The sequence below is a fragment of the Ostrea edulis genome, chromosome 8 (genome assembly GCF_947568905.1).
Source record: "Ostrea edulis chromosome 8, xbOstEdul1.1, whole genome shotgun sequence".
In the NCBI taxonomy this organism is placed as follows: domain Eukaryota; kingdom Metazoa; phylum Mollusca; class Bivalvia; order Ostreida; family Ostreidae; genus Ostrea; species Ostrea edulis.
In genome coordinates this window covers 58223394-58250953 of record NC_079171.1, presented here as the reverse complement: position 1 = coordinate 58250953, position 27560 = coordinate 58223394, and the positions used below count along the sequence as shown (strand labels likewise).

Below are 27560 nucleotides of genomic sequence, written 5' to 3'. Positions count from 1 at the left end.
CATAGATTAACTGAGCCCCATTACATGTACAGTATATACACAATGTCTATAATCAATCATCGGATATTTTTCACGGACTTTTGATTTCTGTGTATGAATGATGGATATTGGTCTCGTTTGGCACTAGTAATCATTTGAATATATCTTTGATTCGATTATTGTATCAAATCCCCTTTTCCGCTCATTTACTATGGAGTAAATGAGCGGATCAAAGGATCCAATTTTTGAAAAATTAGATTGCGTAAATTGAAATACTGTGCTCAATATCATCCTTAAGCTTTTTCGTAATAGGATTAAATATTGTCCACATTTAACACTCACCTGAAAATTCACCTTTAAAAAAGTAGAAATGATACATTTTCTAGGATATGGAAGTTTAATTATTGTGCCTTTGAATTTGTCTATAGGAAATATTTACTATTTTATAATAATTTCCGCCTCTCAAACAGAAATGTATCTGCAACATCATTAAGTTCTTAGATAGCCTCTCCTCCTCTCACGATCCGCCCCTCAAGATGTACAGACATCAATAGTCTGGTTCCCACAAAACGAGTGATCAAGGAGTGGCGGGGCCTGGGACCAGGCTAAATGTGTTGCTGGTTTAATTTCATTCATTGGGGGACAATGACTGACAATATATTTGAAACATGCACATTATTAAAGGACTTTTACGTATATCATACCAGATACCAACACTTTTAATCCATGGTAAACATTTATGCGGGGAAAAGGTTACGAAACATTTTAGGAACGAAATTACCCAATATGAAAGTGAAAGTACGCTTTCAGTATGTGTTGTCGCTGATGGGCGTTTGATTACTTTTAATGTTGTGGAGAGAGCCAGGAGAAAGTCACCGAGACAAAGAATGTCTCTACAGCGTTAGTTCTATGAAGAATGCCTACGTCATCCTCATCTTTTTGTTTGTTTATGTTAAAGTGTTACTGTAGTATTTAGATTAGTTATGTAACATTGTTTACATGAGTCACGTGTACTAAATTTACCTGTAAATGCAACGAACCAGACGGGGATTCGAACCCGGGCCCCCTGAATCTCTAGCCAGGTGCTCTACCAACTAAGCTATCTGACCACCGGCGGTCGAACCCGGCTGACCGCTACATCCCTCCCTCCTTAAATGTCTTCACACTTGAAGAGCCGTTGAAGACATCAACCCAGGATCTTAAATCGAATGGCAGGCATTTTCTCTTGTTAGTTCCATTAGCTGGTCTACTGCACCATTTAATGTAACAGGAAGGGAGAAAATGCAATGGACCAGACCATATATATATATGCTGATCGGAACTGAAATCAAATTGGCTGAATATAAAATCTGGATTGATTATTTAATTACAATCATTGTATGTTAATATGACCTGGTTTGTATGAATTTCTCTATGGTTATATTATATCATTAATTGTATGCTGCTATGACCTGGTTTGTGTGAATTTAAAGTCTCGATGGTTATATTATATCGTTAATCGTATGCTGTTATGACCAGGTTTGTGTGAATTTCTCGGTGGTTATATTATATCGTTAATCGTATGCTGTTATGACCTGGTTTGTGTGAATTTCTCGATGGTTATATTATATCGTTAATCGTATGCTATTATGACCTGGTTTGTGTGAATTTCTCGATGGTTATATTATATCGTTGATACCTCTGTGTTTATTATATGGCATTGACATGACCTGGTTGTTCTGATTGATTAATTGAATATTGTGTAACGTCCCACTGGAGAATATTTCACTCATATGGAGATTTCACCATTGTTGGTGAAGAGCTGCAAAATTTAGGCCTGTGCTCGACACTTATGGCGATTGAGCAGTGAGGGATCTTTATCGTGTCACACTTACTGTGACACGGGACCTAGGTTTTTGAGGTCTCATCCGAAAGACCGCCCCATTTAGTCACCTCTTACGACAAGCAAGGGGGCACTGAGGACCTATTCTAACCCGGATCCCGATGTTCTGAATTTAAAATCTCATTGATAACGTTATCCCTGTTTTTATTGTATAACATTGACATGACTCAGTTGTTCTGAATTTAGATTCTTTTTCAGTACACACATTTCGGATCCGTTGTACCACTTGGACGTTAGTCGTTTTTTCTGAATTTAAAGTCTTGATTGTTTGTTTCAGTACATCCATATTCGCTGTATAGCTCGGACACGACCCGGTTTTGGGTCCACTACGGACTGGTCATTCTTGGTGCTGTCTTAGCAGTAGTTACCGCAGTGGCACAGTGGGTCGATCCAGCTCCATACGGAAAACATGAGAGAAGGGTAAGACTTTGTTCTCTTATGAGAGAGAGCAAGAAAGAAAGAGACAGACAGTCACAGAGAGAGAGAGAGATAGAGGGATGGAGAGAGAGGGCTTTTTGTGCACCATGCAGTTTGAAGTCCCATAGATGACATCAGCTGGTGAGTGTGGTAGCATCTTGAAATGATGACATTATTTCACAAAGCAAATCTAGGTGGTAGAGCATTGTCCCATACACTGATACACATTCCTTCTGTTGGTGTAGTCCCCATACACTGATACACATTCCTTCTGTTGGTGTAATCATCATACACTGATACACATTCCTTCTGTTAGTGTAGTCATCATACACTGATACACATTCCTTCTGTTGGTGTAGTCCCCATACACTGATACACATTCCTTCTGTTGTTGTAATCATCATACACAGATACACATTCCTTCTGTTGTGTAATCATCATACACCGATACACATTCCTTCTGTTGGTGTAATCATCATACACCAATACACATTCCTTCTGTTGTGTAATCATCATACACCGATACACATTCCTTCTGTTGGTGTAATCATCATACACCAATACACATTCCTTCTGTTGATGTAATCAGTCAAATGTATACTGTAGAAGTGGAAATCGTAACGAGACATCCTTTTTTTTGTCTTTAAAAATGTTAATCTAACTCTGTATTTTAATTTTATTTTTAAAAATTGAGTCAGGAGTAATGTAGTCAAGGTGAATTTCAAGACTAAAGTTTGCAAAATGTTGCGATTTTCCCGGAAAACATTAAACTGCCGTTGGTTTGGGCATTTATCGTATTGTGATAGACATCCGGTGTCAGGAAACGATCGCGTAAATATAACTTTGTTCACATTATGGATGAAAAATATCCTCTTAGATTTAGAAGAAAGTGTTCTTTAATTTTTCCAAATTTGGTAGGCCAAAAATGGCATATTGTGGGTCAAGTTCTTTGACTACTTTCCCATGAAAATATATTTATGTATTTAGCGAGAGCTAATTTAAGATAAGTATTAGGCTTACCATGATAAAGGAATAAATTGTTAGCGATATTCAATTTTAGCGATCTGAACACCCTCGCTAATAATGCCATATATAGCATATGATTTGTACAGTGTGACATGTAACCATGGTGATCATGGTAACAGTTATATCATAAATCTCACCATCACGGAGAAATCATTTGTACAGTGATCCTGTGGGGATCCGGGTTAGAATATGTCCTCGGTAGTACCCCTTGCTTGTCGTAAGAGGTGATTAATTGGGTTAATGGTCCTCCGGATGAGACTGCAAAACCGAGGCCCATGTCAAACGGGTGTGATACGATAAAGTTCAAAGGCAGTAAGCTCCAAATATACGCCTAAATTTTGCAGCCCTTCACCGACAGTGGTTACGTCTCCATATGAGTGAAATATTCTCGTGAGGGACGTTAAACAATATACAATCAATAAATAAAATCAAGCATAGCATTTTCCTCTTTCCTGGTGCATCTCTCATGAATTCCGAGACAATCAGATTTTGAATATTATTAAATTTCTATCATTGCTATTTTAATAGTGTAGACAAAGGGATTGCATGTTTTACAGAAGTGAAAATGGTTGGTTTACATTTTATATGACTGCTAAATCGATTAGGTTAATTTTTAGGATGGGAACTGGGGTCCCAAGATTCCGCAGAGACTTGGACATATCCTATCAGACGCTGTTCCCGGCGTGGTGCTATTTACACTGGTAAGTGACGCTGTTCCCGGCGTGGTGCTATTTACACTGGTAAGTGACGCTGTTCCCGGTTTGGTGCTATTTACACTGGTAAGTGACGCTGTTCCCTGTGTGGTGCTATTTACACTGGTAAGTGATGCTGTTTACACTGGCAAGTGATGCTGTTCCCGGCATGGTGCTATTTACACTGGTAAGTGACGCTGTTCCCGGAGTGGTGCTATTTACACTGGTAAGTGACGCTGTTCCCGGCGTGGTGCTATTTATACTGGTAAGAAATTGACTGATCCCGGCGTGGTGCTATTTACACTGGTAAGAAATTGACTGTTCCCGGCATGGTGCTATTTACACTGGTAAGTGACGCTGTTCCCGGCGTGGTTCTACTTACACTGGTAAGTGACGCTGTTCCCTGTGTGGTGCTATTTACACTGGTAAGTGACGCTGTTCCCGGCGTGGTGCTATTTACACTGGTAAGTGACGCTGTTCCCGGCGTGGTGCTATTTACACTGGTAAGTGACGCTGTTCCCTGTGTGGTGCTATTTACACTGGTAAGTGATGCTGTTTACACTGGCAAGTGATGCTGTTCCCGGCGTAGTGCTATTTACACTGGTAAGTGACGCTGTTCCCAGAGTGGTGCTATTTACACTGGTAAGTGACGCTGTTCCCGGCGTGGTGCTATTTATACTGGTAAGAAATTGACTGATCCCGGCGTGGTGCTATTTACACTGGTAAGAAATTGACTGTTCCCGGCATGGTGCTATTTACACTGGTAAGAAATTGACTGTTCCCGGCGTGGTGCTATTTACACTGGTAAGAAATTGACTGTTCCCGGCGTGGTGCTATTTACACTAGTAAGAAATTGACTGTTCCCGGCGTGGTGCTATTTACACTGGTAAGAAATTGACTGTTCCCGGCGTGGTGCTATTTACATTGGTAAGAAATTGACTGTTCCTGGTGTGGTGCTATTTACATTGGTAAGAATTGACATACAGGTACTCTGAGGGAATTGACACATCAGTCTATAAATTCATTCTCTAATATATAAGTGAAAAGAATATTATAGATCTCCTTTTTGTTACATGCATTTTAGGCTCACCTGAGCTTAAAGCTCAAGCGAGCTTTTCTGAATGCCTGTTGTCCGTCGTCTGTCCGTCTATCTGTAAACTTTTCACATTTTCGACTTCTTCTCCAGAACCACTGGGCCAATTATAACCAAACTTGGCCAATCAAAAAAATGCAAAAATAGGGTGGGGTCATTTGAAAATCTCCTCAAGAACCACTGGGCCAGTAGAGCTGAAATTTACATGAAAGCTTCCTGACATAGTGCAGATTCGAGTTTTTTAAAATCATGGCCCCCCGGGGCAAGATGAGGCGACAATAGGGGATCGAAGTTTTATATACAAATATATAGGGAAAATCTTTAAAGATATCTCTCTCAAAAACTACTGGGCCAGGAAAGTGGAAATTTACATGAAAGCTCCCAGACATAGTGCAGATTTGAAATCATGGCCCCTGGGGTAAGATGAGATGACAATAGGGAATCAAAATTTTACATACAAATATATAGGGAAAATCATTAAAAATCTTCTGAAATATCACTGGGCCAGAAAAGTTTACATTTACATGAAAGCTTCTTGACATTGTCCAAATTCAATTTTGAAAAAAATCATGGCCCCGAGAGCAGGTTTGAGCCACAATAGGGATCAAAGTTTTACATATATGTGAATATATAGGTAAGATTTTTAAATATGAGCCAAGGTGACTCAGGTGAGTGATGTGACTCATGGACCTCTTGTTAAATATGCATGATTTTAAGTTTTGTTTCAAGAAACATTTTTTTTAAAATAAACTAGTAAGATAATGTATGGTGATGTAGAAAAAGAAAGAAATAGAACATTTTACATTAAAAAGGGAAATACCGATACATTTGATTTCGAAAATTCACTTCACTTTCAGGTTTTCATATTTTATGGAATACAGAACAAAACCTATGTGAACTATGTGTTCCTGGCCATGTTTCTGTCACACTATATACACAGGTAAGACAGGTGTCACTCAGGTAAGACAGGTGTCACTCAGGTAAAACAGGTGTCACACAGGTATAAATAGGTGTAACACGGGTAAAATAGATGTAACACAGGTAAAATAGATGTAACACAGGTATAAATAGGTGTCACTCAGGTAATATAGATGTATCACAGGTATAAATAGGAGTAATGCAGGTAAGATAGGTGTAACATAGGTAAAATAGATGTATCCCAGGTATGAATAGGAGTAACATGTAAAATAGATGTATCCCAGGTATAAATAGGAGTAACACATGTAAAATAGATGTAACACAAGTATAAATAGGTGTAACACAGGTAAAATAGGAGTAACACAGGTAAAATAGGAGTAACACAGGTAAAATAGGTGTAACACAGGTAAAATAGGTGTAACACAGGTAAAATATGTGATATGCAGGTAAAATAGGTGTAACATAGATAAAATAGGTGTAACACAGGTAAAATAGGTGTAACACAGGTAAAATAAAGATTCACAGGTAAAATAGCTAATATGCAGGCAAAATAAATGATACACAGGTAAAATAGGTGTAACGCAGGTAAGATAGGTGTAACACAGGTAAAATAAGTGATTCACAGGTAAAATAAGTGATATGCAGGTAAAATAGGTGATACGCAGGTAAAATAGGTCTAACAGAGGTAAAATAGGTGTAACACAGGTAAAATAGGTGTAACACAGGTACAATAGGTGTAACACAGGTAAAATAGGTGTAATACAGGTACAATAGGTGTAACATGGGTAAAATAGGTGATACACAGGTAAAATAGGTGTAACACAGGTAAAATAGGTCTAACACAGGTAAAATGTGTGATATGCAGGTAAAATAGGTGTAAACAGGTAAAATAGGAGTAACACTGGTAAAATAGGAGTAACACACGTAAAATATGTGATACACAGGTAAAATAGGTGATATGCAGGTAAGATAGTAAGGTAGTTAATACATGACAGACAGGTAATATCATGTAAGTAATACAGGTGATAAACAAGTAAGATTTAATTGATAAACATACAGGTAAGATATTAGTGAAAGTATACCTAAGAGTTATCTCCCTTAATCAGAGGGGACATTTACATAATTAATTCCGTGAGGATTTAGGCATGGATTATCTACAATATTAATGTGAAATCATAGTTTTCTTATACTTTTATTTGAAAAATTAAAGTGTTTATAATTGTAAAATTGTATTGATTTATAAAAAGATTAATTTGATAGTAAATGATTTTGGCTTTTCTGAGAGTTACTAATTGAAGCAAAAAAGAAGACAAAATTGGAAAATTAGAAAGTTGTTGAATTGAATATCAATTGAAAAAAATGAATCAATAAACAATTTTTATTTGTTCTGTTGCAGAGGTATAATACACCCTATTATAATGAGATACAGAAGTTCTAAAGTGGCTTTAGGGTAAGTGTACGACATTGAAGATGTCTTTTGTTTGTTTTTACATTGAAGAATTTCACACTTGCACAGGGACATCACCAGTTGTAGATATCATGAGGTGCCAAAAAGTTTTAAACAATGTGTGGCACTTAAGGTGGTAGCAGTGAGGGGTCTTTATTATGGCAATGCCAACCATGACATGTGACCTATTTCAAGGTCATGTTTAAAAGACCAGCATCTTTCACTAATAATATCGGGTGTTTGGTGAAGCGGCAATAACTATGCATGATCAGGACCATTCAGTTTTCTATGTTAAACATCCTGTTTCTGAGCGCTGCTTTACTGCGACCGGTAGGACGTCAAACATGTAAAATTACTTCATTCTTCTGCCCAGCAATGAATATATTTGAATATTGTTTAACGTCCCTCTCGAGAATATTTCACTCATTTGGCCCAGCAACGAAATGATTGAAGATGTCAAACTGCTTGCTTCATTTTCTGCATAATGAGTCATCGTGGACAGTCATATAGTTACAAAATGACACCTTTGCACCCATTTTGAGGTCATAGAGGGTAAAGGTCAAAGTGGCAATGAACTTGTAATTGATTGCAGATTTTGATATAATTCTTCTGTGAAGTCTTAGTGTCTATTTTCATATATTTTAAGAACTTTAGAAGAGCAGAATTTTAACTTTCTCCTAAAGTATAGATAAAACAAGTTTATATAGAGTTTTTGTGTAATTATGATATTGCGATTCGATGTTTTTATTTCATTTAGAAGTCTTTATCTTAACTTTGTAAAATCGGGCCTTTAGGGACTATCTCATGTTTCATGTCTTTGTGTTGTGTTGCCTGCAAAGCATGATGGGTACGGAGGGATCACATCTGTCTGATGTCTTTTCGTCTATCTGATATCATCCAATGATAGAAATTGATCTCTGAATCTTATCTTTTATTTTTCAGGATAACGCTGGGAGGATTTTTTCCAAATTGTCTTTATCATTTTATCAATGCTGACTTTATAGGATCAGCAGAATTTTACACAAATTATTACTAGTAAGTGTCTACAAGTAACTCAAAACTCATGGAAATAGTGGAGTTTCTCTCTGGTCTTAAACATCATTTCAGAAAGTAGGCAATAGATTTGTTTCTAGTTTTAGGTCACCTTAGCCACTTGAGTGATATTTTGCTATCTATTTTTGTCTGTCGTCATGAGTTGGGAGTCGATTGTAAACTTTTGAACATTTTTAGCTTCATCTTAAAAATGGCTTGACCTATTTCAACCAATATTGGTACATACGATATAACTTCTATGGATCAACGGAAACAAAATTGTGAATTTCGTGGACCCTTCCTCTCTGGGGTCCAAGGGGTAGTAGGTAATCTTCAAATCTTTTTCTGTACTCCTGGACATCAAGCAGTCAAACTATTTGAAATATTTTGATAAGCAATGAGTCCTTTACCATAACTGTGAAATTTATGATCCCTGGGTTAAGGCCTCAGTGTGTGACTGAGTTGGTCAAATATTGAAAATGCATTACATTATATCAGAAGATTCAGGTCTCAGGGTGGGGCTTAGTTGATCATATGTTGAAAATGCAATCTAGTTTTAAAAAATCTTTACTCCAGGACCTCAAGCTGACAAACTGTTTGTGTGATTTCCCGTAATAAGCAATATGAGCCCTCTTTGAAAAATGGAAAGAAAAATAATTTGCACTTTAAGAACCCAAAAAGAAAATTGCGTTTTGCTTTTGTGGTAGTGTGAGTAATATTGCGTTGTACTTGCTGTGGCTGGTGGGTTAACCCTTTAGTTCGATTGGTAGAGTGCTGGACGTGTGTACCAGAGACCCGGGTTCAAATCCCATCAGAGGCATAACTTCTCTCTGTTAAACTTTGATTTGATTAGGCTTGCTCACATATAAAAGAAGTCTAAATGATCAAATGTGTATGATAGTTAAACAATTCATATTAATCATCTTGTACAAGATACGAAAATAGAGAAATATAAAAAGAACATAGGTAACAATAATTTGTAAAGAGCAACACTCAGGTGAAGGTGACAGCCCATGGGCCTCTTGTTTGGAGAAGGATTTTCCATGTGTTGTAAGAGATAGACAGTTGTTTGAGTTTTACATTTGAATGACGAAAAGGTAAATATTTGTTTACGCTATTTTTTTCAGTGACCCTCGTTTTTTGGTTGGTATTATAATGTTCTGTGCTGGGTACATCATCAACAGATGGGCGGATCTAAAATTACGATCGTTACGGGAAACTAAAGGTATGGAAATTTACAGTAGATGTATAGTCGTGACAAAAACAAGTTTAGTGTTTGCACTGAAGCATGTGCCTGGCTTTATATGTGTGTAGGGAAAACAATGATAAATGCATTAGGGAACGACCTAAATTTGGATGTTGGCGTTATTCAAGGAAATGAACATAATTTTTACGTATTTAATACAATGTCATAATAAAGTAAGATGGGGCAGTTGTCACATCCTAAACTGGAATGTGGTTTATAAAATGTGCAAACTGTCCCATCTTACTTAAGTATGTATAAAATTCAAATGCATTTTGAAAGTGAAATTATTTCAGATTGAACCCAGTGTTTCTGTATAAAGAGGATAATTAGTGAATTTGATGATATGTAAAGAAATATGATTTATTGTTTTAGTGGGCATTGTTGCTTGGTGTATTTATATGGCTTGGAGTAGGAACAGTTCTCAATTAATTTGTGCAATTTATTTGATTAAGCTTTTGCATGATAATTGTGGACGTAAACTTTGTTTGAATTTTTACACGAAATGTAGCATGCACACTGTCAGCAAAATTCAAACATTTTATTGCACTATACCAGTGTAGATAATTTTGTCATTTAGACGTAGTCATCAAATAGTCGTAAAATAAGTAGCAATCATAACGTTATTGTAAATATGTACTAGTCATAATGTATTGTCATATAATAACTGTAAACTATGTATTCATGAAATGACATAAAATAACTGTAAAATATGTTGTAAAATTAATCGGGGTAAAATTAGAAGGGCCCCATATGTCACCACATTTACTTAAAATACGCTGAAAACCATAAGACCTGGTAAATTGAATTTCAAGGTGATCCCAGGGTTGTAGTTAAATAGAATAACTTTTGTATGGGTTCAGGGAGTTTAAAACCACATTGCGAAATATTGTATAACATTTTTTATTCAAACAGTATTTTATTCAAAATGAATGGGATTGGGCAGCAGGCACAGCTTATTTAGATCTCTTCCCACATCAAGTTGAAAATGGATTGAGTGATTGATTATAATTTATTTAACCTTTATCTTGAGAATTTTTCACTCATATGGAGAGGTCACCAATACCAGTGAAGGGCTTCAAATTTAGGCTTATACTCAACGCTTACGGCCATTGAGCAGTGAGGGTTCTTTAGCATGCCACACCTACTGTGACATGGGACATCCGTTTTTAAGGTCATCTCCGAGGAACCGTGACATTCACACCTGATGCCGAGCGCTTGGCGATGGAACTGTTATAACCACTTAGGTTTGTCATGGCCGGGATTTGAACCCCCATCTTCTGCATGTGGGGCAAATGCTCTACCTCTAGACAACCATGGGCCAGAATGAAAGTGGAACACAAAATAAGTAGATGTATAGATATACATACACATACATATATAAATACATGTACATATATATGTACATACATATACACACATACAAGTCATATACATATACACACATACAAGTCATATACATATACACACATACACGTCATATACATATAAACTTAGAAAGGGTAAACATACAAATACACTGTCAAGGAAAACATGTTATATACATACTGAGAGAGAGAGAGAGAGAGAGAGAGAGAGGAGAGAGAGAGAGAGAGAGAGAGAGAGAGAGAGAGAGAGAGAGAGAGAGAGAGAGAGGGAGAGAAGAGAGAGAGAGAGAGAGAGAGAGATTACAGAGTGAAGTACATGATGCATAAGATTTATGTCATATCACAGTGTATATGGATTTACAATTATTTCCATCAAGATAGATATATCGCATATCTCAAAATTACAGTCAAGGGAGGCAACTCTTAGGTGTTACATACACTGTACACATATACTGGTATGAACAGATTTTCTCCCTTAAATAGGCATAAACATACATTATCATTAAACTTTTAAATATTCAATGGGAAAAAGCTTCCACATACAAATACAGTGTGTACAGTATTGATTGTGGACGTGGATGTGGACTCTGTAGTTTACATTAAGTCTACAGAATTATATCTACAACTACTAAAATCGAATTCAATTGCTCACGTTTAACATAGTAATTAAATACCACAACAATAAAACCAACCAAAACCAACATCACAACACACAACCAATGACGTTCAAGAACACACTATGCGACTTTTGATGTGTCACAGGGAGAAAATGTAGTCGTGTGATAGAAATATAATTGCATTAAACATTCCTGGATCCGCCACTGATTACTGTGGAATCACCATTGTTCGTGGGGGATTGATGTTCGTAGATTTCGTGGGTCACTCTTACCCACGAATTTATGTGTCCTTGAACATTTTTAAACCAAGTAGAGTTATATCTCCTAGTGACATTGTATCGCTTACACACGAAATTATGTCCCCAAGAACCAGCATATTTTTGCATACCCACGAACATTGGCCCCCGCGAATTAAAGCGATTCCACAGTAACATAAAAATTCACGTCTTCATGGAGGTGATTCGTATACTGAGTAAGGCAGAGCTTTTCTAATTATTTTCTTTGTTTGTTGATGTCAACATTACAGACTCCAGATATTTCATATAATTAGATTTTGTCTGTCAGTGTCAACACGGTAAATAATTAATCCAGAGCTATAGAAAACTGTCAATGACGTGGTAACATTCTTCTCTCTAAAAACCCATCATAGGTGTTCGTCCAATTCTGGAGAGTTCTCAGTTTAAAGATTACATGTACATGATCTGGCCTAGGTTACTAAAAATTGATCGAAGTTTTTGTCCATGATGACTTCTCAAAATAGGGGCCACATAAGACCCTTATCCCCCCTTCTCCTTTATATAAATCTTCACACAATACTCATAGTAGTAGTTATCGGTTCTCTCTGCTGACATAACATTCGACATTTTGATCGATTCTTCAGATGAACAAAGTAAGCGGGCCGCGAGCTACGGTTCTCTAAGTACAAATAAAGAAGAGCATAGTAACGAACCACCAGGTAAAATTCTGTAGAAATCATATATGTGTTTGACTTGTAATGCATACTAACACATAAAGCTTATAATTTCTTTTATAATTAGTTCAACGTGTATCCAATTTTCGTGGATGCGCAATGTTTTCACAGGGAATTGCTAGTCTAGTGCATGCAGTTGTCATGGTTTGTGGATGTTCGTGTTTAACAAAAAATTGGTAGTCAACAATGCATGCTAAGTAAGATCGCTATTTAGCAGTCTTTTTGCTATTTATCTGTCTTTCTATGAGCATCTGTTGAGAATTATTTGTTTGTTTGTTTTATCCATTGTTTGTACATCTCCAGATAATTTAGTTCTGCCCCTAAGCTTGTATTATGAAGAATAATTCATAGATTCTTGCATTTTATGAAGCTGTGGTGATAAGCTGATGTCATGTCTGTCCGCTGTATATTTCTTGGCCGTACAGTATAGCTGTTATATTGTATATCCCTCTTTCCTTTATTCTCTTGGGGGTCAGAGTTAGAATAGGTCCTCAGTAAGCGCGACTAAATGTGTGGTCCTTTGGATGAGTTCGCAAAAACCGAGGCCCATGTTGCAGCAGGTGTGCATGAAAAATTCCTCCCTCAAATCATAGGCCTAAATGCAGCCCTTCACCAGCAATTGTTAAGTCTGCATACGAGTGAAATATTCTTGACTGGGACTTTAAACAATATATAAAGAACCAACCCTTTTCCCCACACTATTTCGCCCTGTATGTTGCAATATTCTCGTGGTGTTGGGATGTTCATCCGAGGTCGCTTGCTTAATCAGAGCTGGGTTTCAAGTGGTCATTTTTAAAACATTCTACTGATGTTAATAGTGAACGAAGCTTTTGTCGTAAACCGTGTACCACCCAATGATTACACATGTGAGTCACATGATCTGCTGAAAAATGTCATTGTCACTGTGTTACTTCATAGAAAAACCCGCAAATAAATCTTTTTGAAACGTACCACAAATAATTTTGATAACTAGACAAGTTTTTTCATTCCTACATTCATTTATTTCTTGATTTAAATGTTTTTTTTCTCACGAAACACTGTGTATGTCGAGTGCCTTTTATTTCCAGTGTTTTATGAATATAGATCAATTGTCTAAAGTCGTGTTGTAAAATATTAAGGATCAGCTCTCATCTGAACACTGTAAAACATTATGACATGGTGATGATATGATGTGGAAGGGGTTTTTAAGGTGATTAGAGGCAGACTTGTACTCTGGGGGAAAGAAATTGGAAAAGGACACTTTATTCCATCTCAAACTCTTTTCAAAAGTAGCAGAAATCAATCATATTGAAATGCAAATCCTCCCTAGTTTTGTGGATTTAAGGTTATTTTTACATCCCTGTGACTATTGTCAAGAGCTGCATATTGTTTGTCCTGTTTGTCTGAAATGTTACCCTTGAATGCTCATGATGTTTGAATGGTGGATGATAGCGCTCTCATATTTCAGATCCACAGTCCTTGTAACAAGACACTTTTTTTGGTACAAACGATTTTAACCATGTGACCAGGACCTTGGAGTTTGATCTACATTTAAAGAAAACCAAACCTAATCTATTCAATATCTTCAGAACTATTTAATTTAGGGCTTTCATAATTTGCATTTAGATTCCATATGGTAAGGCCCTCCATTTTGTACATGATGTTTTGACCTTGACCCAAATTCTAACCTAACGCATAAATTTTAATAGTGAATGATAAGACACTCATATTTCATATTCCTTGATATTAAACTATTTTTGGTACCCAAGTTGACCTTAAAGTTTGACCTACTTTGAAGTATTTTTTGAAGTCTTTAAGGTAGGACTTTCATTTTTTTTTTAGCTCACCTGAGCTGAAAGCTCAAGTGAGCTTTTCTGATCGCCTGTTGTCCGTCGTCTGTAAACTTTTAAAATTTTCGACTTCTCCAGAACCTCTGGGCCGATTATAACCAAACTTAAACAAAAGCATCCTTGGGTGAAGGGCTTTCAAACTTGTTCAAATGAAGGGCCATGCCCCCTGCAAAGGGGAGATAATCACAAAAATGAAAAAAATTGGGTGGGGTCATTCAAAAATCTTCTTCTAAACAACTACTGGGCCAGAAGAGCTGAAATTTACTTGAAAGCTTCCTGACATAGTGCAGATTCAAGTTTGTGAAAATCATGGCCCCGGGGGTAAGATGAGGCGACAATAGGGGATCAAAATTTTACATACAAATGTATAGGGAAAATCTTTAAAAATATTATTCTCAAAAACTTCTGGGCCAGGGAAGTGGAAATTCACATGAAAACTTTCTGACATAATGCAGCTTCAAGTTTGTTAAAATCATGACCCATGGGAGGAAGATGAGGCAACCATAGGAGATCAAAGTTTTACATACAAATATATAGGGAAAATCTTGGCTTCTTGTTTTGTCTTCTTATGTTGTCAAATCAAATTTCTTTAAATATTGAGGTACTCCTCATCATCAAAATGGCTGACTTATAATTAAAACATGGATAAAAATATGAATATCAGCAATAGACCCTATTCATTTCAATTATCATTGCCTAACTGAGTAACTCAGGAGGTTAGCACGTCAACTGCAGAGCTGAATGTACAGTAGATCGCGGGCTCGAGACCAGCAGGGGTTTTAATTTGCTTTTCAAATTGCTCTCTACTAAAACTGCATTTTTTGACTAAAAAAGTAAATTTTAAAGTTTTCAATTTTAAAATATTGTTTTACATTTCGTCCACCTTTCATCCATTTCTCAGGCGTAGCATGCCTCCTTAATTTATTGTAGATTGATTTATTCCTGTATTTGTATTTCTGTTTTTACAGGATGCACGGGGTACTATATACCATATGGAGGCCTGTTTGAACTAGTGACATGTCCGAACTACTTTGGAGAACTCCTAGAATGGACGGGGTGGTAATCTGATAAACATTTATAGAAGACAAGAACTATACAATTAATGAAAATACACAGACAGTCAATAACAAGCCTTCATGTTTCGTTCTATATATTCTGTAGATCATTAATCCCCATAACGTCTGATAACTACAAGATCTCTCAATTTTATAGGACAATCGCCACGTGGTCTGCAGCTGGCCTGGTATGGACACTGTTTGCAGCGGCGACTTTTTTCCCGAGAGCACGGCATAATCACGCCTGGTAAGGACACGTAAAGTAGCCAATGAACATCACGATTTAACTCTAGTCTTGTTTTAGACATTTACCTGTTAAATATACATGTAACTCATGTTCTGTTTTAGACATTTACCTGTTAAATATACATGTCTGTTTTTGTCCTTTATTAATCTGTGTTTTAATAAAACTTTTCAGGTACAAATCACAGTTCGAGTCCTATCCACCAAACCGGAAATCCCTCATCCCGTTCATTTTTTAGTCGTATCGGGTCATGTTTATAATTTGGCATCTTATGCATATCAATTTCTCTGTGAACAATGTTCAATTGCTTCATTTTGTGCAACATGTATGTAATCGTAGTTATGTATATGTCACCAGTGTTGTCCCTTGGCATCTTAATTTTTGTTGAATTTCCAAGAACCAAATACATGTATATTCAAATTGTATTATTCTTTTGTCGAGTGCAATCCAACTTCAAGGACCTTTCTACGTGTAACATATTAATTGTGTTAATATTTCAAGATGAGAAATCCGCAATCCATGAATTGGAACTCTATTTTATTTAATATTAGTGTAATTCATACGGGTATTGTCGATGAATTTAATCATTCATATTATTGACACATATAAATTATATATGAAAAAGTAATTTAAAAGCACTCTTTTTAAATTCTCATAAAGTTGATTTCTTTTTTACTAGAAGCTCATCATTGTTTTGAATGAACTTTAACATTTTTACATATCCTGATAGATTTATTGCTTTTCTGCGTCAATTTTGTCTACATATTGTATCAAACGATTCATTTGTAATATCAATTTATTTATATGATGAAAAAACATGAGATATTGTATCAAACGATTCATTTGTAATATCAATTTATTTTTACGAATAAAACACACGAGATATTTTACATTTATCTATTGACTAATTTAAAGTCCATGTTTGCCCAACACTTTATTTTGTATTGCTTATAGGAGTTGTGAGATTGATTACTGTTCGTTATCTTCACCTTTCACATAATACTTGTAATTATCAATTTATTTGCATAATACAATACATGTTTACTAATAATTATTATTGATTGTACGTGTTATAGTCGACTTCTTCATATCAATACCTGTAATTATTGAATGATTGACATACTACAATACATGTTGTATTGGATGATTTGCATTTATATTACATTATATTTATTGGCAGATTGACATCAATATCATACATGTAATTATTGAGTGATTGTCATTTGAAATATAATACATGTGATTATAAACTTATTCGACAGATCGTGGTGGCTCAGTGGTTTGATTGCTTTGCTCTTTACATGACAGGAAAGTTGTGGGTTTGATACCTCCTCATGTTGTGGCGAAACTAAGTGATTATTAGAGATTTAGGGTGGTGGGTTTTTCTGATAGGACATCAAAGGGGCATGGACATGATTTGAGCTTTTCTGATAAAAGTTTGACCGTTGTCTGTCGGCGTCGCAAACTTTTCACATTTTCATCTTTTTCTCAAGAACCGATGTGCTAATTTCAACCAAACTTGCCACAAAGCATCCTGGGTAAAGGGCTTTCAAATTTGTTCAAATGAAGGGCCATGTCCTTTTCAAAGGGGAGATAATCACAAAAATGCAAAAATAGGGTGTGGTCATTTAAAAATCTTTTTCTCGAGAACCACTGGGCCAGAAAAGCTGAAATTTACATGAAAGCTTCCTGACATAGAGCAGATTCAAGTTTGTTCAAATCATGGGCCCTGGGGGTTAGATGGGGCCACAATAGGGGATCAAAGTTTTACATACAAATATATAGGTAAAATCTTCTTGTCAAGAACCACTGAGCCAGAAAAGCTGAGATTTACATGAAAGCTTCCTGACATAATGGAGATTCAAGTTTGTTCAAACCATGGCCTCCGGGGGTTGGATGGGGCCACAATAGGGGATTGAAGTTTCACATACAAATATATAAGGACAATCTTTAAAAATCTTCTTCTCAAGAACCAGTGAGCCAGAAAAGCTGATATTTACATGAAAGCTTTCTGACATATTTCAGTTTGCTAAAATCATGGCCCACAGGGGTAGGATAGGGTCACAAGGAGGGATCAAAGTTTTGCAAACAAATATATATAGGGAAAATCTTTAAATATGAGCCAAGGTGACTCAGGTGAGCGATGTGGCCCTTGGGCCTCTTGTTTAAATATTATTTTTCCATTTTTATTGTTTACAATGCTTAAGTAAAGTATTTCGAATGGTCAACCAAAATTTGAATGTCAGTTTTTGAGTTAGAAGTGAGATGCAAGGTGAAGATAACGAACAGTGATCAATCTCATAACTCCTATAAGCAATACAAAATAGATAGTTGGGGAAACACATACCCCTGGACAACCAGAGGTTTGATCAGGTGCCTAGGAGGAGTAAGCATCCCCTGTTGACCGGTCACACCCGTCCGTGAGCCCTATATCCTGATCAGGTAAACGGAGTTATCTGAAGTCAAAATCAGTGTGCCAAGAACGGCTTAACAATCTGCATGAAACACGTCGGATAGCATTTGACCTAATGTGAGGTTGTATTGACGAACTAGATCGTTATAACGATCAGAGACTTTGCGAAATGCTGACTTCAATCGAGACTGTTGAAACCGCTGTACCATCAACTTGTTTGTCAGTAGCTTACCTCGATTTAAAAACTTACTATACGTAGAACAAGCTCTTGCATATCGAATTAGTTGAGATATATAACACCATATGCAGGTGATACTGGAATATTGCTACATGTACATGAATATGGGAAGTTGATGGAAAAGCTGAAATCATCCCGTTTGTCATACTGTTGAGTTGTCAGTTTGCCGTTGATGTCTACTTTCAATAAAATATCTAAGTATGAAGCAGAAGTGGACGACTCTGTGGTGTCCTTTATTTCGAGCTCACAGGGATATATCAAATCGACATATGAATGAAAGCTATTATTGTTAATAGACAAAATGTCATCGATATATCTAAATGTCGAATTGAAGGCCACGGCGAGAGATTTTTTCTCGCGTAGAAGTTTTTGAATAAATTCTGCTTCATATAAATGTAGAAACTGGTCAGCTAACAAAGGAGCACAATTCGTGCCCATGGGAATTCCAACAGACTGTTGGAAGACCTGATCACCAAAGACCACGAAGATATTGTCAATGAGGAACTCTAGCATATTTTTTATTTCAACTCCAGAGTACTTGTGCGGGGAATCAGAGTGGTATTTAACAAAGTAAGTTTTTGAATGACTGATCACTAGATATGAATATTTCCGTTTTCCGTTTTTGTTGAAGAAAAGCAACTGTCTATGATGTCAAAAAGTCTAGTCTTTAATTTATCGTGGGGAATGGTTGTGTATAGTGTTGAAAAGTCATAGGTTTTAATGTTATTGATTTGGGAAAAATTCTGCGATTTCAAGTTTACTAAAAGTTCTTAACCTGGCATGTAAATAAAACCATGGCATGAGCCTTGTTTACATATCAAAGAATTATGAGCTCTGTAACTGACATTCAAATTTTTTGCTGACCATTAGAAATACCTTAGTTAAGCATCCTAAACATTAAAAAGGGAAAAAGAAAATAAGAATTTTCTTCAGCTCAAATTGTGTCCATGCCCTTTGAAAATGCAGGAACTGTGTCGAAGCAGGCATTGACCTATAAAACAAGAGACCCCTGGGTTACATCACTCACTTGAATCTCCTTGACCATCTGTTCTTCAGCTACTGTGAATTTTCAGCTCACCTAAACTGAAAGCTCAAGTGAGCTTTTCTGACCGCCTGTTGTCCGTCGTGTGTCTGTTCGTCTATAAACTTTTCACATTTTAAACTTCTTCTCCAGAACCACTGAGCCAATTCCAACCAAACTTGGCCAAAAGCAACCTTCATATACAGGGCCATGCTCCTTCAAAGGGGAGATGATCACAAAATGCAAAAATAGGGTGGGGTCATTTAAAAATCTTCTCAAGAATTACTGAGCCAGAGGAGCTGAAATTTACATGAAAGCTTCCTGACATAGTGCAGATTCAATTTTGTTCAAATCATGGCCCCCAGGAGTAGTTGGGGCCACCATAGGGGATCATAATTTTACATGGGAATAAATTGAGTCTTTAAATATCTTCTCAAGAACCATTGGGCCAGAAGAGCTGAGATTTACACGAAAGCTTCTTTACATAGTGCAGATTCAAGTAATTGTGACAGCCGGGGGTAGATTGAGGCGATAAGAAGGGATCAAAGTTCCAGATTGGAATATGTAGGGAAAATCTTTAAAAAATCGAACAAATATACATGAAAGCTTCCTGACATAGTGCAGATTCAAGTTTGTTAGGATCATGGGCCCAGCTGTAGGTTGGAGACCGCAATATGCATTTGTAGGGATCAAAGTTTTATATGCAAATATATAGAAAATATATCTAAATGTGAGCCAAGGCGACTCAGGTGAGCGATGTGGCTCATGGGCCTCTTGTTTAAAGGGGTTTTTGTAATCTTTATTCCAATGAAAGAATTAGAACCTTGTTGTGGTTCCAACCTAACCCCATAGTCACGACACATCTATGATAAAAGTTAAATAATCAAGGTACAAAGTATAGAGTCTTTCCATAACAATACATGGAATTCCTACCTTAAACAGTTCATAGGATATTGCTTCAATTAACTTTTCTTACAAGTCAATTAAAATCCAAGATCAAGGTTACAATGTCAGAATCAAGAAAAGTCTTGTCACAATGAATGCATACATGAAAGATGTATCATTCATTATTGAAAAGTTGCGAGCAGGTAAATGTTTAAATCAAACTTTTAAAACTTTGGTCGACGTGAAGGTCAAACATCATGGCATCAGAAAATGTTTCTTGACATAAGTAATATCTATACAAAATGTGAAAGCCTTATCTTAAATAGTTCAGTATATATTGCCTATGTTAGATTTTCTTAAAAATAGGCCAGACTCAAAGGTCAAGGTAAAACAAACTTTGATGCCATAAAAGGCTTTTTCACAAGGAATACACCTATGAGATATCACAGTTCTACCACTCGCCATTCTGAAGTTAAAGGAGGGTACACGTTTCAGAAGACAGCACACAACATCCCACCCCAAAAGTCTTTTGTTTAACAAACACGAATTCCCTTTGATTAAAATTGGTTCTGTGGTTCTTGAGATTTTGAAATGACTACACTCTATTTTTGCTCTTTCTTGCTTATCTCCCCTTTAAATGTAGCATATCCCTTCGTTTGGAGATATTTGAATCCCTTCACCCATAGACAATTCGTGCTAAGGCATAGCATTTCTTTTGTACAAACTTAACTCTTTCTTAACAAAACATGCTTGGTGACAAGTTCGGCTTAAACAGAATATAAACAAGAGATGTTTGTAAAACACATATGCCCCCCTGGTGCATAATTGAAATGAGTTATACACACACATCATTCAATTGATAGTAGTAAATGCATCATCAATTCCAAATATTGAGCAGGCAATATCTTCTTATGTCAAGAGTGGATTGACCATGTGACCTAAAAATCAAACAGGGTCATCTACTCCTTATGCTGTACCAGTTTACCAAGTTTGGTGCCAATCTGGCAAATAATTCTTAAAACATAGGAGACAATTTATTACTATGGCCAGTTCAACCATTGATCACGTCACCTCAAAATCAAAAGGGGTCATCTTCTCCTGAAGATGTACCACTAGTACTAAGTTTGATGTCTGTCAAGCAAAGGATTATCAAGATATTGAGTGGATAGTATATTACTATGTCCAGTTTGACCCTTGACCATGAACTTCAAAATCAATGGGAGTCATATTCTCCTTAAGATGTACCAGTGTACCGAATTTGATGTCTGTCAAGCAAAGGGTTCTCAATATGTTGAGGTGACAGTATATTACTATGTACAGTTTGACCTTTGACCATGCAACCTGAAAATCAATAGGGGTAATCTTCTCCTGCATATATATATGTGTGCCATTTTTGATGTTTGTCAAGCAAAGGGTTCTCAAGATATTGAACGGACAGTACATTCCTATGTCCAGTTTGACCCTTGACCATGTGACCTCAAAATCAATAGGGGTCATTTTCTGCTGAAGATGTACCAGTGTACCAAGTTTGATGTCTGTCAAGCAAATGGTTCTCAAGACATTGAATGGTCAGTATGTTCCTATGTCCAGTTTGACCCTTGACCATGTGACCTCAAAATCAATAGGGGTCCTTTACTTCTTAGGATGTACCAATGTACCAAGTTTGATGTCTGTCAAGCAAAGGGTTCTCAAGATATTGAATGGTCAGTATATTACCATGTCCAGTTTGACCCTTGACCACGTGACCTCAAAATTAATAGGGGTCGTTTACTTCTTAAGATACACCTATGTACCAAGTTTGATGTCTGTCAAACAAAGGGTTCTCAAGATATTGAGTGGACAGTACATTCCTATGTCTTGAGTAGATTGACCCTTGACGTTTTACCTTTTGACTTGACAAACAACAGGGATCCTCTTCTACTTGTAGCGGTCAGCCGGATTCGATCGCCGGTGGCCAGATAGCTCAGTTGGTACAGCACTTGACTAGAGATTCAGGGCGCCCGGGTTCAAATCCCGGTCTGGTCCGCTGCATTTTCTCCCTTCCTGTCACATACTCATTACCAGCCCACATGTGAAATGTCATTATCATCAAATGAATTGTTCTCAAGATATTAAGTGGACAGCATGTGGTCTACCGACCGACCGACCGACCGACCGGTACAAACCGTTGTTCCTCTCTTTTTTGAAGGAGGCATACATATTCAGGAAATAAAACTCGAGCACGTAATGTAGAGTAATCTCGCATGCGCGACTGCAACATAAGTTTATATATATACAATAAAATATACACATGTGCATAGACATCTGAAGGTTCATTATTCTACTCAGCTCATTCTACAACAGAAATTTTTTTTTTTTTTTTTAGAAAACTCATCAATACATAATTGATATAAAAGGTATTTTCATACAGCTACAAGCAATTAATATATGTAAGGATAAAAAAGAGTGACGGGGGAACATTTAAAATGAGCGACTGCTTTATCCAATGCACGCAGACACATATGTCATCTTGCTGAAGTAAAGTGATCTCACCACTGTGAATAGCTTAAGCTTGGTACCCCCCCCCCCCCCCCCCCCTTCAGCTGATAGTGCAGTATTTTTACACGGGGTGGAGTACTGTCTGAAAGTTATTACATCAATTCAACTATCAAGTATTAAAGCGATGTTTTGAAAATGGGAAAATGTACGAGTGCTGCTGTCAAGAAAAAGTCACATTGATATTTAATTTTAACCTGTTAACTCTGTTCTCTCTCTCTCTCTCTCTCTCTCTCTCTCTCTCTCTCTCTCTCTCTCTCTCTCTCTCTGAATTACTTGTAATTATTAGTATGCTTAATTGTCACTCTGATGAATCAATTGGCGCAAAGAAATAAATCATTAATTGAAATTGAATTGAGGGTTTAATATACACAGGGATTTTCTATATATACAAAATGTATTGTTTATGATTTCTGAAGTCAACGTTGACAAAGCTCCCCAACATAAACTAGGTCAATACAAACTTTAAAGCTATTAACACAATAGGTATTTAATTCTCAGGACTAGACGGAAAGTCGACAGAACAGAGAGGCCATGTTGGATTTTAAGGTGAGACAAAATTACATATACGCATATGGACATTGTAGAGCCATTAATAACGATATTTCTGAGACCAATGGGATAGATCTGATCATTTTTTAAATGGGGGGGGGGGGGGATACTTGGTATATCGAGGGCACAACCATGTGTTTTACAGAAGTTTAAGTTTTGAATCAAATTTCCCCCAAACTGAAATATTAAAGTTAATGAACCCAATTTTAATATGTTGCTCTAATTCTAACTTGTCAATTACTTTGACCTGTCAAATCGCTAATTGAGATTCCCTTTTTTATGACAGTGAACTTCCTGTGTGACATCAGAAATGCATTCCCGGCACAGTGCCCTGGAAGTCCTACTGTGTGACCTCTGTGAAACTGTCCCCCTACAGAGTCACTGTGAACTTTGTAATATAAATATCTGTGTTAACTGTGTAGGAAAGCATCTCTCAGTATCATCTAAAAGACACAAAGTCGTGCCGTTTTTACACAGAAAATCTACTCCTAACTATCTGAAATGTGAAGAGCACGCCCATAAACACTGTGAAATGTTCTGTGAAAAATGTGACATTCCTGTCTGTATTACCTGCGTCACCTCTATCAAGCATGAAGGTCACAAATTATCAGAATTTGTGGAAAAACTCAACGCTAAAACAGAAAGTTTACAAAAAGATCTGGAAGAACTCGAGACCAGAATTTACCCAAAATATGAAGAAATGGCGTCCAATGTCCAAACTGAAAAAGCCGAGTTAGAAACGAACTACGGAGATCTAACAACAATTGCCGATCAACAAGGACAAATCTTACACCGGGAGATCACCGCCATTGTCAACCGATGGAAATCTGAGATTCAGGAGATGAAAAACAAACACCTATCTACCCTGAATAAAAATACAGACGAAATCACACAGAAAATTACTGAACTCAAACAGATCATTTCCGACTTGAAATCAATCCTAAAATCAAATGAAGGCTTTTTAACCTCTACTTACAAATCTAGGAATTCCGAATTTAGAACATTACCGCCTAAAGTCCGAGTTGCAGTACCAAGTTTTATTGCTCATAAAATAAACAAAGATCAGCTCAATGAAATGTTTGGTTCTCTGTCGCCATTATCCATTAACACAGAACATGGCGACACGATGAAGTCAGCAAAAGTTGTATCGTCTCCTCCAGTCAAACCACTGCTTGATGAGCCGCGCCTCACCGCCACCATAGACACTGGATATAAATCATACACACCAAGCAGTGTTAGCTGTCTGAGTGAAGATCAAATCTGGACATGCGGGGAAAACGAAATCATGAAGCTCCTCAACCTCCAGAGTAAACTGCTTACATCAATACATACCAAATCAGGGAGAATGCCAATAGACATAGCAGTGACACGGGGCGGAAATCTTGTTTATACTGACGATAATGATGGAACTGTGAACTTAGTAAAGAATAAACAGATACAGACCCTGATCACACTACAGGGGTGGGTACCTTTCTCTGTCTGCTGTACCGCCTCTGATGATCTCCTGGTTACCATGATCAGTGATGAAAGAGAACAATACAAAGTCGTGCGTTACTCCGGCTCCACAGAGACACAAACCATTCAGTTTGATGATCAGGGTCGTCCTCTCTATTCATCTGATGGTTATATAAGTGAGAACAGGAACCTGGATATCTGTGTGGCTGACCAGTCAGCTAGTGCAGTAGTGGTGGTCAATCAGTCAGGAAAACTCCGATTTAGATACACTGGTCATCCCTCCAATACCGAGCAATCATTTACTCCAGTCGGCATCACTACAGACAGCCAGAGTCACATCCTGACAGCAGACTGGTACATTCACCGTATCCACATCCTAGATCAGGACGGACAGTTCCTCCGTTACATTCACTGTGATTTAGAGTATCCATACAGTTTATGTATGGATATCAGAGACAACCTCTTTGTGGCTGAGTGGTTCACTGCTAAAGTGAAGAAAATCCAATATCTATAAACACAGAGTTAATTACATATTTCTACACAGTGTTAATTACATATCTCTACACAGTGTTAATTACATATATCTACACATTGTTAATTATACAGCTTAACAAAATGTTAATTACATATCTAAACACAGTGTTAATAACATATATCTACACAGTGTTAATTACATGTCTAAAACATGTTCATTGCGTGTATTAAAAAACAGTGCTATTTACAATCGTTTCGTTACTTACGTCTGCCTGTTAATTACAGTCATGTGTATATCCCAGCAAGGTGTTTGTGATGTGTAACATGTACTTGTGTTGATGATGTGTAACATCTATTTGTGTTTGTGATGTGTAACATGTACTTGTGTTTGTGATGTGTAACATCTACTTGTGTTTGTGATGTGTAACATGTACTTGTGTTTGTGATGTGGAACATGTGTTTGTGTTTATGATTTGTAACTTGTGTTTGTGATTTGTAACATGTACTTGTGTTTGTGATGTGTAACATGTAATGGTGTTTGTGATGTGTAACATGTACTTGTGATGTGTAACATGTATTTGTGTTTGTGATGTGTAACATGTATTTGTGTTTGTGATGTGTAACATGTACTTGTGATGTGTAACATGTACTTGTGTTTGTGATGTGTAACATGTACTTGTGTTTGTGATGTGTAACATGTAATGGTGTTTGTAATGTGTAAAATGTACTTGTGATGTGTAACATGTATTTGTGTTTGTGATGTGTAACATGTATTTGTGTTTGTGGTGTGTAACATACATTTGTGATTGTGAGTTTAACTGATTGAACATTAATTTCTCACTGATTTTTATCAATTATAATATCTTACAATATCTTCTTTATCCTTCAGTATGGGTTGTGTATCTCAATATCTACATTTCCACAGTGTTTACCTTTGATATCTTTACAATTTGTAATGTGGAGCATTTCCTCATAGATGTACTACACTTGTGAGCAATGCACGTGTGAATGTAGAAGTTCTAGATAAATATAGTATAGTATAGAAATCAGTCGTCTTTAGCATGACTTATTTATATATACATGAGTTGACCAAACTTGTGTAACTACTCGGCTATTTCCGTAACCGTAAATGAACGGAAAAAGACGAGTGCGTGATCCGATCGTTGCCCAAAGTGACGCATGACTTTTGTAACTTGTTTTTCTGTAGAGTTCCTAATTTTTATACCCTTGGAAAGGACCTTAGAGTAATTTGTTTTGTATAAGGCACTGTATAAAGTTATTATTATTGAAATGGGTATCCGGCGAAGGTGAATGAAAGATGGTATGGAATTAAAAAACCCACAAAAACAAATGTCTCGCATATTTACAAGATTGTAACAATTCAGCTTTAAATGTACACATACCCGGTATGCTTGCCAAAACAAAACAAAAGACAAGACAGCAAAACTCAGGCATATAAAGCTATATACCATGTCGTGACAGCCGTTGATACAGTATGATATAACGTGTACAATATTAAGTTAATCTACATACACAGACTAGTTTGGATGTAGCGCTGGAGTTCGGCAGGGTGACAGGTTGTCTCCTCCATTGTTTACTAGGTTTATATACATCTAGCAGTGAAACTGAAATCTTAAAACAACTGAGGAGTTCAAACAAAAAATTACCATTTAACTGTACTTCTGAATGCTGACATCACTGTGTTGAATTAATCTCTCACTCTGAAAATGATATACAACTCATGCCAAACACCGTAGGGATCCGGATTAGAATAGGTCCTCAGTACCCCTTGGTTGTCGTAAGAGGCGACTAAATGGGGCGGTCCATAGGATGAAACCTCAAAACCGAGACTCCCTATCACAGCTGATGTGGCACGATAAAGATCCCTTCCTGCTCATAGTCCGTAAGCGCCGATCATAGGCCAATATTTTGCAGCTACATGTATTCATCGGCAATGGTGACGTTTGATTCTAGAGTGTGACGTTAAACAATTTATCAACCAACAAGGCCAAAAATAATATATATTGGTTTCCACTTTCACCTCAAAATTTTTAAGGATGAGTAGGTTGATATTTTTTTTATTTTTTTTTTTAGGTTGAATTATTTTTTAATGATTTAGTATTCTACTATGCATTAAACATAGTGATTGTCTGGTAATCAAATAAAAGTTATATGA

The 27560-nt window shown here is 36.8% G+C and overlaps 2 protein-coding genes across 3 annotated transcripts; both read left to right on the top strand.

Moving 5' to 3' along the window:
- The first annotated feature begins 730 nt into the window (after positions 1-730).
- Positions 731-17076, top strand: LOC125661906 (uncharacterized). 2 transcript variants are annotated; one of them, XM_048894054.2, is made up of 11 exons: positions 731-879; positions 2139-2281; positions 3922-4005; positions 5947-6029; positions 7404-7457; positions 8397-8489; positions 9614-9711; positions 12594-12668; positions 15481-15571; positions 15725-15814; positions 15986-17076. In XM_048894054.2, the coding sequence occupies exons 1-11, from the start codon at positions 867-869 to the stop codon at positions 16047-16049; spliced, it is 888 nt and encodes a 295-aa protein (XP_048750011.2). In that variant the 5' UTR covers positions 731-866; the 3' UTR covers positions 16050-17076. The 2 variants fall into 2 exon arrangements, with proteins under 2 accessions (XP_048750011.2, XP_048750012.1); XM_048894055.2 differs by lacking the exon at positions 12594-12668.
- Positions 17077-23907: 6831 nt separating this feature from the next.
- On the top strand, positions 23908-26421 carry LOC125662420 (uncharacterized). The gene has a single exon (XM_056146885.1). The coding sequence runs from the start codon at positions 23988-23990 to the stop codon at positions 25422-25424; it is 1437 nt and encodes a 478-aa protein (XP_056002860.1). The 5' UTR covers positions 23908-23987; the 3' UTR covers positions 25425-26421.
- Positions 26422-27560: the final 1139 nt, after the last annotated feature.